Genomic DNA, 15317 nt, shown 5'->3' on the forward strand with positions numbered 1-15317 from the left:
TGTCAAAGCAAAGCAGAGGTCAAAGGTCTTTTCACTGCAAAGCTCAGCCAGGCACAAAGATGCATCTCGCTGATAAACACCGGGCATTGGTGAAATTGTAACACGGTAGAATGGTCTCAATTTCAGTTTCTTTCTCTGTCTCATTATGCAAACTAATGGATGGAGCTTGAATTTGTCTGAGTGAAATGAAGGCACTGAAAGCACTTATCCCTACAGAATGCATACAAGTGGAAAAAAATGTATGCGTGAAAATGTGAGACACGAGCGTCCTCGAGCACTCTGTCGTTGTTTAATATCGGTCATCTGCTCGAGGACTTATTATAATTCGGCTCCGACCGGAACAACACCTGGCCTATTTATTTGACCGATGATCTCTCAACTGCCCAAACATGGAAGAGACAGGAGGAACACGAGGCTGCCCTAGAATTGTGCCTCTGCTTTACCTGCATGTTGGCCTGATAGTGGACGAGCGGCAGAGGAGGGAGACAATGGGCTCGTGACGGAGCAGTACTCACGGGGCTTTTTGGTGGGAGGAGGGAGCGTCAGGCCAAGGTACGGGTTGTTATCGTTGTCCAACCTCCGCTTGTATTTCTGTCTGCCACCTCGCACGCGGTCCAGACGCACCCCTGGGTTAGAAACGACAGGGACATGAGATTAAGAGAGTGCATTTTTTTTCCTACAGTAGATTGTAAGGGAAATCAAATACATGAAAATTGGATGGTTAAAAAAAAAAGCGAATTAATATTTGAGATAAAGGGCGATACATTAGAAAACATGCAAAATAAATCCTCCATGTATTACACTAGAACAAATATGTAGCATGATGATCAGAGATGACACCCAAACATATTCTGTATTAGATCATGTGTAAAAGGTGTATTGTAAAAGTACTGCATAGTGACATAAGTGTGTGTGGCGTCTGTGTGTGTGTGTGTGTGTGTTTGAGAATGTGTCAGAGGCACGGCTGCCTTCCCATATGTGGTCCATGCCTGGCTGGTCTACTGTGACACAGCTGAGCCCAGAGCAGGTCTAAACATATGAATATTTAACGCAGGGTCAATGATCTCACAGACTGGCCCTCTAATTATTTAGCTTTTGGGGTGAGGCAGATTGCATACTAATTAGCTGCCAGCGACATGCCTCTTTGCGTGTGTGGGTGTGTGAGCTCAGGTGAGCGCTCTTCGGGTATCGCCAAAAAGAAACTTGACCAGCCCACAAGTAAAGACACACAAGTCCCACACACACTGTACAAAACATCCGCTGTCATACTGCAGATAGATAACTAGGTATTGCTTTCACATAAAGACCCTTATTTCACCCCTCTTTCACTGGAGTAGCACTGAGGCCTTATCACCCCCAGCCACACCTAGGGGCCAGGTTCCACACTGATACTGTAAATGTCAAGCCAGCCTCATCATAACATAAGTTATTTATTATCTCATTATTTGATAAGAATGTTTCCATTTGGATGTCTTTTCTATTCTATTCGTTTTCAACATAGTTAAAATATTTAATCTACACTGTTTTATTTATTTGATACCACCGGTCACATATTTGGTTATTTAATGTAAGTGTATGCAAATTTGTATGTATAATATAATATAATATAATCTGCTTCCCCATACATAGACCAGCGTGTCACTGCTCCCTACAGCCTAAATATCCTTGATATCTTAATCCTGTCAAGAGGGAGAATCCCTTCAATTTACATTGTATGCATAATGTAACCCCCCCCCCAAACAAATTTAATATTAAAGGGTGGATGAGAAAAGGCTCAATGAAATGCTTGCGGTGGAGGAGGAGTTAATTTGTCAGTCGCCCGCGTCCTCTAAGCGGACAACACCCGCAGCCAGAGCACTTCCTTGATGATTTCATCACTTTATAACAGGGAGGACGGTGTCAAACCTGGGCATTGTGTGGCCACTGCAAATGAGCCTAATACAATTTGTCCATCAGCAAGTGCTCTTGGAGGGGATGAGTTTGGATGTGTCCCATGCACGGTGATTGGAGGTCGGTCAGTGAATGGGGGGGAGGGAAATCAGATGATATTAGATAGAAGGTGGCCTTCATTTAACAAAGAGGAATTCATCGGTGGAGTTATGCTAAATAGCTTCTTGATTTTCACCACTTATCCTACGTGGCCATAGCCCCCTGTCCCTCACTCTCAACGCATGTGGGGGGGGGGGTTCCAGTAAACTGTATTTTCATGGAACTGAAGAATAGAGATTTCTTCTACTTTCATAAATTATTTGATTCCCTGGAAACACAAATCTGATTAGGATTGTCTTTCAATTTCCTGACACCGACAACCCACTAACCTAATTACCCCCAATTCCCAATAGAGCATCATCCTTCTCAGCAAGCACCAGGGAATCATCTGATGGCAACTACCTGTGCTTTACACACACACACACACACACACACACACACACACACACACACACACAAAATGACAATTTAATTTTTATGTGTAACTTATCAAGAACAACTCTTTTTTTTCTGCGAAGGCATCTTGGCAACAGTCTTCAAACACCCTTTACCTGCCTACTCGAGTATATGTGCTTAAAAAAGTTTCAGATTCAGCTGAGATGATCCCGTTACTACTGTATGGTTGGAGAATTCCTCCCATTGTCAAACGCGATGTCACCACTCTAGACGGTTTCTTCCGGCTCCCCCGCTGAGCTCGGCGTCTGCCAGTTGGCTTTGCTTCTGCTCTCCATGATTCTCTGTGCCGGTTGAGTCATGTGGCGGTATCAGCCAGTATAAAGCCGGAGATGAAGGTAGATGGGTGCCTCTTTTAATTAGAACAGTCCTGGCCATAATTAACAGATGCTGACAGGAATTAAAGCTTGGCACTAACCTGTCTCATTTTACTGTCCAACAGGGCCAGATACAGGCAGAGGGGATGAGAGAGTGATTAAGAGCAGCTAGACGGATTCATTCACTCTTGCTGTCAGGGCACTATGGTCGGGACTTTATCGGGGCCTTTCTGGGGTTCATATGTCCCTTTGGCGACACCCGAAGCCTCTGACTCTAACCGGTCTGTTGTGCTCCCTCCAAAGTAAACAGAAGGAGCGTTATAAATGTGTGAAGAGAGTTGAGTACTACCTCATCCGAAGTCATCTCACTGTTTTATGGCCCACTACATAGAGCAGTGCGGGCAGCAGCGGGCGAGCTCGGGTATCATCTCTTCAAAGCAGGGTGCAGAGGGAGAGGGCTTTCGGCCAAGGCGGCTGGCATTTGTGCACGGATTAGCGCAGGCCTTTGGGGTGGGGGCTGGGGCCAGCTGACCTAGGGCTCTTCTTTCTCTCCAAAAACAATAATAATCCCCTTCCTAGTACACTCCTACAAAAGGGCCTGTCTTCACTCACTTTGTATGGCCGGCAGTGGTCGGGGCCCTTATTTTGAGTCTCTCACCTGTTCTGGGTGTCTCTCCGTGGGGAAAGTGTCAGGATGTCTGGGATGGTTGGCAATGCCAAGGGGGGCTTATGCGCACCCTATTTTAGCTGGGAAAATCAGAAGGCCACATGGCAAGGCATGGTGAACCTTGCCTTTCAAGGAAGCCGCCCGGCTAAACTGCCGTCAGCATTATTTCAAAGGGCGCCTGTTGCCAGCTTTGCATGCTTGTACGTGTGTTCCAGCATTTTTGCTCATCACGAGTGGTGATGAGCAAGGGTAGCAGAAAAATTGTCACGCATTGCCCTCCTCCCCTTCTGCTGAACCCCAGGGGCTGCCATACTGACACCCTCGTCACAAAGTCCATTTACAGGTTAGCTACAATTTCCCTAGTGAGCTGACTTCCCTGCTCACACTGCTAATTGAAAAGACTTAAACTAAACTTTAGATTGCTGTAAATTACAGTATTGTAAAAGAAAAAAAATAATAATTGTCAGTGTGCTTTGGCTCAGGCTTCTTTATTACCTACATGTCTAGTATTTCAGGCACTATACACGTGAGCGTAGTGTGGTTCACGTGTATGTTCTGTATGTTGCGTATGTGGCTGTGACGGGGCTATTGTGGGATGCGGTTGTCCTTTGCATGCCAGTCTGCGGAACAATGAGAGGTGTATTGTATATCACCGCAAGTGTTCATGGCTGCCACGCCGTCCTCTTACAATGAGACAGGATACTTTCTACCTTTACAGAAAGCACTTTCAACACAGTGAGGACAATGGAACAAAAAGCTATTGTTTTTGGTCAACACTACAGGTGTGTAGATACAAATATATATGTGACTATACAGACATAAAACATTCTTCTGCACCGGTGCGTGTGTGTGTGTGCGCACATGTGTGGAGGGATCTATGTGTTGGTGAGCGATGGAGAAAGGAAGTCAGTGCACAGAGCAACTGCCACTGAATGATGTCAATGTAATCTCTCAATAGTATCTTGTCTTCTCTCTTGCTCTAAGCTCTGATCCGTTTCCATTGATCAGAGGAAAAACCTGTTGCCCCTGACATTTGATTCTTCTATTGATCACTTCCTCCTTTATACAGTCAGGGGAAAGTACAGCGACTCAACACAGAGTTCAGGCTCTCCTATAATCGGACCGCTGATCTTCCAAACCATTTTCCTTCACCTCATACCAAACTTTGAGTTGATATGATTGCAGCTTATGTGCTTGCTCAGTAGAAACTGATATCGTATGAATTTTACTAGTGGGAGTGTAAACAGAAATATCTAACCGCAACTTCCTCAGAATACGTCTAATATCGCTCTTCTCTCAGAGACGGTGATGGATTTAAACTTCTGCTTCATCGGGGTTCAGCGCTGTACTTTGTTGGAGCTGTAAAGTTATAATTAGGTGATTTTCCATTGAGACACAATGTGACCTTTCTGCAGTAATGAAAGTAAGTGGCAACCTGAGTCACATGAGCGGTGGCCATCTCCACACTCTGGGCCCGAGCATGGCGTTGAGCCGGCGGCTTCATAGAGCTTACAGTGGACAGAGACCACGTGTCTCTCTTTCCATTTTGTCTTGGTGACACTTTAAAGGGCCGGACCTCAAGGCAGAGCTTACTCAAGTCCCTGTTAATCATGACAAACCTGCAATTTTAATAATATTTTGATTGTGACAGAAATCGGTTATTTCAGAGGGATCTATTGCAACTCCTGCGCAACACTTCAATCACGCTGTGATAATAGCTGCCATGAGGTGAGGACAGCCGCTTTGTAAAGTAGGGTCATTCTTATTCTGACAGTGTGCTGAATACACAGAAGTGTGCGGCATTAGAACCACGGGCTTAGCCAAAGTCTGCATATTTGAGTTTGACATTCGTTTTTACCCTGACCCGACACTGGTCATTCATTTATAGCCACGGCTACATATTTTTGTAGTCTCTTATTCTCCAAGATGATATATTGGCATAAATTTTTCATCAGATAGTAATGCGATTACTCTGTCTTTCTGGCACTGAGGCTTTATCTGGCTGCATGCAGTCCAGCGGATTCTGTTACTGTGTGGAGATCCATACGGGCTATGACTCTGGCTTCAGGTGGCAACCGGATATATTATGCATCCATAAATCCCGCTCGCCGATGAATAATGGGAGGAATAATGGTGGGATATATACTGCGCAGAGTTAGACAGAGAACTTAAAAGTGGAAGATTGTACGGAACTTCATTTATCAGAGCTTCTGTCTGGCAGTATTCATACCACTGTTTAAGCATGAGGGACAATCGTACTTGGCACAACACTCGAGGAAAACGCGTTTCCTTACACAGTTCCTGAGCTACTCCCAGAGGAGGCTTGAATAAATATAACACTGCCACTTCACCCCCAAGTCACATATCTTTCATTATTCATTTGTCTGGCCCTTTCGGAGCAACCAACAAGTGAGAAGGAGACGGAGGGAGAAAGAGAGAGAGGCAGGTGAGCAGGCATGTGCTCGTGCAATGTGGTAAGAGAGAGACCAGATACAGTAGGTGCTTCCCCCGAAAGAGCAGCCCTGCCTCGGGGTCTCAAGGGGTTCAGTCAGGGCGATTGGGGGGGGGGGGGGGGACCCAAGAAGACAAATCCATCGGAAGCATGTTTAATTGTCACTGAATTCCCTGCTGGCGTGACTTTAAAAAACCATCCACAGGAAGAGAGCTGAGATGTTCGGAAAACATTTAGTGGATCAATATGCGGGGGTGAGCTGAGACCATGCCCGGTGTGTGCTCAGGGACCCAGCCTGAGCCCTTCCAGGCGGAATACTGTTACATTTCTATTACTCAGACGGCAGGATCAACCTATTCAGCATATTTCTGTCCTCAGCTCAACTGCACATTATTTACTGCTCTGTAGGTAGGGGGAGGACAGGGGGGCTGGGAACTGTTGTCTGGGCCAGCCAGTTGTATGCATCTCTCACTTTGGGCTGCTAGATGAAAGATGCTGTGGGACTCATTGCTTAACGAAACAACTATCATGAGAACAAGTGTGGGATGCTCAGATGAATGGTGGCTTCTTTATTTGCAAGAATGTTGTGTGAAACAAAACACGTACAGTAAATGTATCTGTGTGTGTGTGTGTGTGTGTGTGTGTGTGTGTGTGTGTGTGTGTAAGAATAATAAAAATGCTCTTACTCTTCTTACCTTCTTTGAGCATCCCCACTTTGAGGCATTTCATGAAGCGACAAGCCTGACATGATTTGCGTCTCCGCTTTGTGATCTCACACTCATTTGTGGCAGGACAGCTGTATTCTATGTTACCTGAGGAGAAGAAGAAGAAGAACGCCAGGTTATCACAAGCAAAACCAGTTGTCTCAGTCCAATACATTCAAATCTAAAACAAAATGTTTGTGAAATATGAGGTGGAAGCATTTCACCAGGCACTAAAGAGAACCCCTCATTTTTAAATTGTGTGCTGCTACTGATGTGTATTCTCAGATAGTCTATAATAAATTACATTTTGCCAACCAGGCATGGGCACTTGTTAACCATATGGATTCCTATAGAATCCATTTCTGTAGTGTGCAGGTGGCTCAGGTCTCCAGCGAGTAGAGAACCTTTCAGCACTGAGGGCCTCGGCAGGAGGAGAAGCTGGGGTAAGAGGTAGAGGGTGGTGGTGGTGGGGGGGGGAAGTAAAGCTACAACAATCCTTCAGGACCCATCAGTAGACGCCACCCAGGTCCAACACTAAATTGGCCTCATTAATTCTGTGCGTGTCCCCTCCGGGCCCCGTGCCCCGGGCGCAGGCTGTGTCCCCCTGCGCTCAGAGGGGCCTGCCACTGCCTCAATAGCAGGCTGGAGAGCCAGACACGCTGCCCCTGACCACTTTACATAATTCTCCAGCAGACCCAAACCTGTTGTTACCACTGTTGCTATTGTTGACTATTTACATAGTGTACAGGCAAGAGGCCTGATGCATTATTCAACTGCAGCGTCTGATTCCAGGACGGAGCAATGAAAAAGAGTTTCAGTGCTACACAATAAAAGAGCCGGTTGCGCTCTACTCTAGCATTAGCAATAGAAAGGGCAGGATATGTGAGGCAATGCCTCCGCTTCTGTCTGATTCCCTACATTTTACTGTATTCAGGGGGTTTTCAATAAAGGGCTTCAATGTAATGTTTGCTCCAGCCTGGGAGTTTGAATTATCCTCATTTTGAACAGGCTTTCAGCTTTAAAGCTTTTGACATTGGGGTTTTCCCTAAACTTTTCTTTTAACCCAGGGTTTATGTCTTTGTCAGACAGTGAAATAAATTGTTGAGTGATGTAAAAATTATAATTTAATCATCATGAGTACCTCAATATTTTTCCCTCATCCATTAAAATACATGTAAGTAAACAATATGTCGGCAAATGTGCTTTTTGTTGAAACTGTTAAATACACAGATGCTGTACAGCAACCCCTGTAAGGCATTTTTATACTTTGCAGTGTTTTAACAGAAATCCACACGCAAGCACATCAGGACTGCGTCCCGACATCCTGCAGCTGCTCCACAGCTCTGACCCTTTACTCCATATTTTCTGTACAGAGAAACCGAAAGCTGTGTAATATTCCACGGGCGTTCCTCCACTAGCCCTCCAACATCCTTTGACAACTTATGCAATTATGTTAACATTATTGGGCAGATCAAGAGGAGGGTCCCAAGATGTTATAAATAATTAGAAATTCCTCCTTATATCTGGGTTAGAAATCAGTATGCTAATTCTCCTCATCTCTTTGGGATTGGGGTAAATAAAGGTGTGAGGGAAGGCGGCTGATGAGCTCTGATTGTCTTTCCTCTGTCTGTTTTCTCTGTTGTCATAGCAGAACCAGACCATAATAATCCTATCCATTTCCCATATCCTGGGAGGAGGCAATCAGTGCCACCCTGTGCTGGATTCAATCCTTGGAGGTCTTTTTGGTTTGCGTTCCCATTATACACTAACCAATCAGCAATTTGCTGGGATGTAAAATACTTAACACGTGAAAGAAACATGGATTATGCAGATCTGACAAGTCTTTACTTATCATTTTATTCACTTTGTTGAATGCACGCTATGTGGCAGGTCTGCTTGCACGGCCCAGCCCGGCACAGTTGACCGTGTGTCCCCTGAGGACTCTATGTTTACGGGGATATTTTGCTCTCCCTTCCCCGTCTCAGGGGTGATGGGGGCTCGTGCACATACCACACCTGGTGGCTGACTGACTCTCAGAGAGTTGGCCCTTGGATATCACATACTCCAGAAACAAAAACAAACACACGCTCACACACTGCTGTGCTACTGTGTCCACCTGTCCCGTCAAGTCCTCCGTGCGTGTGATGTTCTGTCGGAGGGGGCTTCTCATAGCTCAATGCAGATAGAGGGGGGGTGGATTAACTAATTTTTTTCATCGCTCCATTAGGTTTATATTTAGAAGAAGTTTCAGTATCGAACAGTAAGCCCCACTTCAAAACATGCCTGACATCGTTTAGCTGAGCTAAATGACAATAAGCCTTGACCTCTCTTGGCCTGTTGCTTTTATTTACATACATTCATATCGATAAAAGAAGAAAAATATCCAAGAAATGGTCATATTAAAGGCAGCTCCCATAGATTGGAACTTGCCACGACTATGACAAATGTAAGTAATTATAATATCTGATGCTGTTAAATGTTTGTAACCTTTCTAACCACTGTGGTGAAAATCACACTTAATTTACACTATAAGCAAAATATACCTGTAATTGATGTGGTTAATTAGGTTTGGACTTCAATGTAATTGTTAGATAAAAACACAATTATTGAGATTTACATTAATGCATTTAAATGTTTTACTTTCAACAGAATAGGCTTCATCACTGTAAGATGTATTATTTTATGCCGAGTGTGTCCTTCTTGTCTTTGTGTGAATGAATGATATTGTTTGTAGCAGTCTTTAGTTGTTTCTTGTCTCATTTACCAAAACTTCCACCCGAGGGGTGAATAAACCTTTTAGGAAAACAGACGAGTGGATTTAACTGACTTTTAACTCTAACATGGCTTTACAGTCTCCTGAACAGTTAAACAAAGTGTCACAACTAACTACTGATTTAATTGGGAATTTGTAGTTACATTAGATTAAAACATTGACTCAAAAGGGCGCACCTCTTAAATTATTTACAGTAACCTTGTCATTCAGAGATGTGAGTAATAGAAAGGCCGGTTTCACTTTCAGGAATGAAGCATACTGGCGGGAACCCCTTTAACCCGAGGGCCATGTCGGGGTTTATCCGTCTTTAGAGAGGTTATGGTATGGTTACCAATAACATTACCGAGTGAAGGGAGAAGAAAGAGATTTCCCTCCTTCTTCTCTTGATAAGTATCTGTCTCAATCTATTTTATGGCTTTTCAGGACCCATGCCAGGGCACAGAGGGGAAAGTCAGGTCTTGTAAGTAAATTACAGTAAAATGGCAGGTATTTCTCATCAAAATCTAAACTGACTTTTACAGGCTTACTGTCAAGGTCTATTACTTCATATAGAAGGGGGCCACTGAGTTCAGTTGGTTTTCAAGCAATTTTACACTTGGGTTCAAAATGGGAAGAAAACACAGTTCAATAAGAGATTTATGTTTTTGATTGGTGGGGGCACGTGAGGTGCAGGAATGGCGGGATGATTAGGGAGCAATGAGAACAGGGTTATTTCTGGGATGGATGGAGATCCAGGTTGACATTAACTTGGGGCCTGGCCTTGAGTAATGTAACTATCTCCACGTAAGAGTTCAAGGGGCTTTTCACTGGATGAATAGGTGACAGATGGATTTTCCATCATCTTTTGTTGAAAAGGTAAGACTATGAGGCTGGAGCGGGAAATACAACAAAGACAGTAAGTTACTCGGTGCCTAAACTATCATAAAAAGTTAAATTTAAATTGAAAGATAATATATATCTAAAAAAAGAAAAAAAACTCTCAAGAATTAGCTGCTGAATCACACGGAGTTACACAAGGTGAGCACAAGGTGATAAAGAAACTGTCATGTACAGGGTTAACATTAACTTAGCATGTTATTTGCCCTAAGTGCTACAGAACAATGTGATAAAGGACTGGAAAAGACAGCTCCTTTGTTTTCCTCTCATTAGAGAGGGCCGTCTCACACTCCACCCTTGACTGCCTCGTTATTCCTTTAATTAATCAGTTCTCATCAACGGCACCCTCTCATTCTTTCAAGGGCTCTACATCCCGCTATTTACCGCCTCCATTTTCCTCCAGCCATCCTGCATGCGTTTCTTTTATCATTTTGGAAGGTTTTCACCTCCCCCAAAAAGTCCCTGCGTCCTCCTGCTTTTTCTGCCTGGGACCCCTGTCTGATTATTATGCCATTAAGCCTCTCCTCCTCTCCTCTGAAAGAGCAGCAGGGTCCCTCTCCAATCTAAAGAAGTCCTGGGTTTTTTTCCCCTCCTTTCCCTGAAATTACCCGGCGACGCGTGCCTGAGTTTCTAATTGGCATGCCCGTCCCTGGAGACGGCCCCCTCCCTTCTTCCTAATGAAAAGCCTCGGCCTTAATTACACTTTCCAAACGCTGATTGTTATTGACAAAACTCCTGTGGCTCGGACAAACGACGGCAGATTAGCTCCATTACAGGCAGCCCTCCAAGAAGAGAAAGAGAGGGATTTCAAATCGACAATGCAAAGTGAGGGGGGGGGGGAAAAGAGGAGCTTTCAATTTTTTTCCCATGTACCTTCCTCTTAATTGTTTGGGCCATTGCTCCACTTAAGACGTCCCTTTCTTCCCCGATGCCTTTTTTCTGTTCCATTGTGTTGCCGTCAGTGTACTTTTAGTGAGGGGACAAAAGCCCAGTTATGTTATTTGAGAAAAAAATGTTCATCTATTGTCAATAGACAGGATTGCTGATGGCAGCATGGGTAAACAGGAGGATTTGGCCTAATGCTTTTGTTTGCCTGCAAAAGGTACATAGACTGTCTAAAGCTGATATGGGCTGTAAGGTCCAAAATCAACACTTAACAACCAGACAGACGGCCAGATCTTCAAATAATGCCTGCAATAATTTGTTGATGAAAAATCACTGAAAGCAATGGATAAAACCTGTCGGACTCATTTAGTTCAAAAACCAAATTCTTCCACTCTTAATCACCTCATTTCACTATACTCCAACCTTTTGGCTCATTTCACCTTTTTCATCCAGTTTGTCTACAGTATTTGTTGCAGTACTCAGCCGGGGCAGAGCTTCGACTTGGGCAGCTGTTTCCAGGCTCAACAATATCTCCGTCTTCCTGATTAATCCGGAGCAGAGCGCACAGTTTCACAGCGGGGGGCCTTTCATTGCCTCTCTAATGAGAAGCTGTGATACATCATGCCTTGCAGATAGCCAATCGCACCCTAGTCCCCAGGCACACACACACACACACACAAAACAAGACAGGAATAATAAAGCACGTTCTCTCAGCCCCCCAAGGCATCTGGGCAAACAGCCCCGTACACTCTGCCAAATCTGACCCCTGAGTGATGATGTCATGTCCACCATACACCACCAACCATGACAGACAACGTAATCATACCTTCATGTCCGTCCCATGTCAAAATATTCCTCTGGTTTCTGTTTTTATTTGATAACTAGTAAATACGCTTGTAATGTTGTCCTATAGTGAGTGGAAATGTAATGGAATCAAATATTGTCTGTTTCTGTTTTACAGAGGTTGTTGGTCTCAGGCGGTAGAGAAAACACTTTTCACACTCCAGTAATTTTTTTTTACATAGTAAATCGATGGGCCTGAGTATGTTTCATTGTTGTTGCGAGGTCGAAAGTGTCTTGTATGGAGGGTGTTTTTATGTCTGGCAATGCAGCGACAAGGAATGCAATACTTGTATTGAGTGTTTGTAAAGGGGGGAGGTGGGAGGAGAAAAATACCTTGTATTGTCCTTTTAAAAAAGGCTTTGCAGGCCTCACAAGAGGCCACCCCATAGTGATACCCCGAGGCTATATCTCCACAGACCAGGCACAGCCTCTTGGGGAGGGAGTTCAACATGTATTCGCACTTTATGGACGAGTCCTCCATGATGGTGCTGGAGCAGTCATCGTAGCGTTTGCGGCAGGTAACGGCCCCGAGCCCGCTGGGGGTGAACATAGGTGGAGAGTCCAGGCCGTTGGAGTGGCTGTTCATAGTGCTAACATAGCCGCCACTGGCGTCTGAGTTGCCGCTGGGGCTGTGGTGGCTGACCGTGTCGATGACCGAGGAGGGACTGGATGGCTCCGTCTTGATGTAGGACCCACAACTGGAAGGTAGGTGCCGGTCATCAGCGGCCATTCTATTCAGCAGCCTGAGGGGTGGGGTGAGTGGGGGAGGGGGGAGAGTTGATGGGAAAGGGAGGAGGAGAAGAGGAAGATGATTAGCAGAGGTCTTCCGAGAGTAGATATTAATCTTATCAACCAGTGGAGTGACATACATGTCTCAATAGGTAAACACTTGATTGAAATTAAGTACAAAATGTAATGATTTTGTGGCTTTTCATGACAATTACAACACAAATGCTCTTTTCCTTTAAGTAGACATTATGGTAAAGTTTTTAGAGTTAATGAATTATATATTCATATATATGCGTATATTCAACAATGCAGTCCCAGTAGAAAGCAATCTTTCTTATGCTTTTCATAGAAAAATACGTTTTTAAATATAAACATGCAATTTCTTCATAGAAAAAGGTGGGTGATGACACATTTGGTGGGTTTCATGTGCTCCAACAGTTGTAATCTATTGTATTTGCCAAATCACATTTAAAATGTATCAACTATTCTACTATGGTCTACTTGGTAGACTTAATGTCTAATAGTCTACTTAATGTTCTGTTCTCTATACCACTATGTGTCCTAGCCTTCCCTATAAACCCGTGAACTAGAGGGAGGATCCTAAGTGCTTCATTAGCCACACACCACCGTAGCAGGAAAAGCGCTTAAGTCTACAATACGCACGTCCACACACCGTTGCACACATGCCCAAAAACAATACAAAAACACAGACAGAAAGAAAGGAAAGTGAAAGAGAGTAAGAGGGAGGGATAGAAAGAGCACTCAAATAACTTAACACGCAAGTGCGCACACACACACACACACACACACACACACACCCAGCACATCAAGTCTTGGGCATCTCCATAGTTTAGAGAGCAGAGTGGACCTTGGCTTGTCTCCTTGAGTCAGCAGTCAACCAAAAGGAAACATGATGGCAAGATATTGACTTTTTCACTGTCTGCCTAATAACTGTGTTTTGGAGTACATGCAATATGATGCTGTAACGTGTGCAGACTAAAGTGCAGCCTTTTGGCTGTGGCCACAAAATGCACTCTGAAGCCTTCCTTGCCCATATAAATCTATTTCAGTCTCGCTCTATAACCTTTAACTTGAAATTGCATTGGGAGAACAATGGGGGGGGGGGGGAAACTTAGCCCGGTCTTGTTCAACTCATTTTTCCATCCACAAATGGAGTGAACTAAAGGGGTGGACTGGTCGACGAGATGGATAACTCATTGTATTGGGGATGCCGTGTAGACATAGTGACCCCTTAGGGTCAAGGCTAGGTCACACACTTACATACACACACACACACACACACACACACACACCCCTTTGCATTAGGTACCACGGAAGGGGTGAAAGGTCACCTGCACTTGCCTGCATTAACAAAATTGAGCCTTGCATGGCTTATGCAAATTCAGACACAGGGGCTCCTATTGATTGGCAGCTAAACAGCCCGAAGTTGTGCCTTAGCACATTAGTTCCATTAGCATATTGCCAACTAATGGTAATGTTTACATATTTGACATGTCAGTTTACCATCAGCACGGGGAGAGAGGGATGTTCCGTACCGGGCTCTATCTGCCTGATTGGACGATAGCTGTCTGTCTCAGAGTGCTTGGGAGGAAACAGGAAACGAGAGGCCTCCGCTGTGTCCCCCTTTCGGTCGGCTGGACTGCCTCTTGCTCTCTGAGGCTGATTTAATTGTGAGGGTGGGTGACGGAGGGGTTCAGGCCCAGGGGTCAGTGGGTCAACCTTATTTTCTCACCCTGGCTTGCTGGGCCCGTGGAGATGGGGGGTCAGCGTGTCAAATTAAATCTCATTCCCAGGTTTCACTCCCTGCTGTCATGTATATTCATCGGAGCTCCAGGTGCCTACCACTTCTGAAAATTCACAAAAAGGTTACCTGCTAAAATAAATAATAAAAAAATGCCCCCTGTTAAAACCGTTGACCTTGTGGAATAAGCCCTTTGCCTGTGCACTCCTGGAATTCTTCTTGCAATATAAAGCCTTCACTATATAAAACTGATACACAACTACCATTGTGCTGGAGATCATGCTTTCCAATTTACCGTTTTTCTTTCAGTTATTCTCAATTCAAACAATGCAAAAATACATCTAATACTACTGATGGCATTGGGGGGGGGGGCGGTTATTCAGATTTGCTGTTTAAAAAATGATCCATTTGTACTCTTGAATGTCCTTGCAGACAGAAATTGACAAAGTGAATCCATTTCATGCCTTTCTAAAATAGAACTCGCCGCTCTTGATAATGAATGCAGATTGCATCCCCATAAATTAATGCAAGGCTCTGTGTTCATCTGCTTTATGTTCTCTGTTTCAGATGGATATGTGCACCTGTGTGATAGGGCACCTGCACTTGGCTTATTAAAGGCTATATATTAAAACGCAGGAGCACAAGATGACTCCATTTAGCTTTTATTTCACAAATTCAGAGTAAGCTTAACCCCGGTTCAAAGGCCATCTTCAGGGTGACACTTAGCATAATTGCATAAGTGTCTTAACTGTTTCCCCTCCAGCTCAATGTGGTCATTTATAATAAATGTGCTGGCTAGAATCCCCTTAACTCATTCTGCTATGACACATTATACCACTGCTATGCTTATGTTTTTAACAAGCCTGC

The 15317-nt window shown here is 44.3% G+C and overlaps 1 protein-coding gene across 6 annotated transcripts in view; it reads right to left on the bottom strand.

The window, feature by feature from the left end:
* Window positions 1-15317, bottom strand: part of esrrb (estrogen-related receptor beta) — a 50588-nt gene that overhangs the window by 15349 nt on the left and 19922 nt on the right. For 5 of the 6 annotated variants that reach the window (XM_031847662.1, XM_031847664.1, XM_031847661.1 and 2 more), the window contains 3 exons: window positions 12293-12702; window positions 6565-6690; window positions 516-626 (listed from right to left, as the gene is read on the bottom strand). In XM_031847662.1, the coding sequence (XP_031703522.1) occupies window positions 516-626; window positions 6565-6690; window positions 12293-12689 (634 nt within the window). In that variant the 5' untranslated portion in view covers window positions 12690-12702. The remainder of the gene's footprint in view (window positions 1-515; window positions 627-6564; window positions 6691-12292; window positions 12703-15317) is intronic. The other variant, XM_031847660.1, reaches the window with a different exon arrangement.

This window comes from Anarrhichthys ocellatus, unplaced genomic scaffold (genome assembly GCF_004355925.1).
Source record: "Anarrhichthys ocellatus isolate YVR2014 unplaced genomic scaffold, GSC_Weel_1.0 scaffold7, whole genome shotgun sequence".
In the NCBI taxonomy this organism is placed as follows: Eukaryota; Metazoa; Chordata; class Actinopteri; order Perciformes; family Anarhichadidae; genus Anarrhichthys; species Anarrhichthys ocellatus.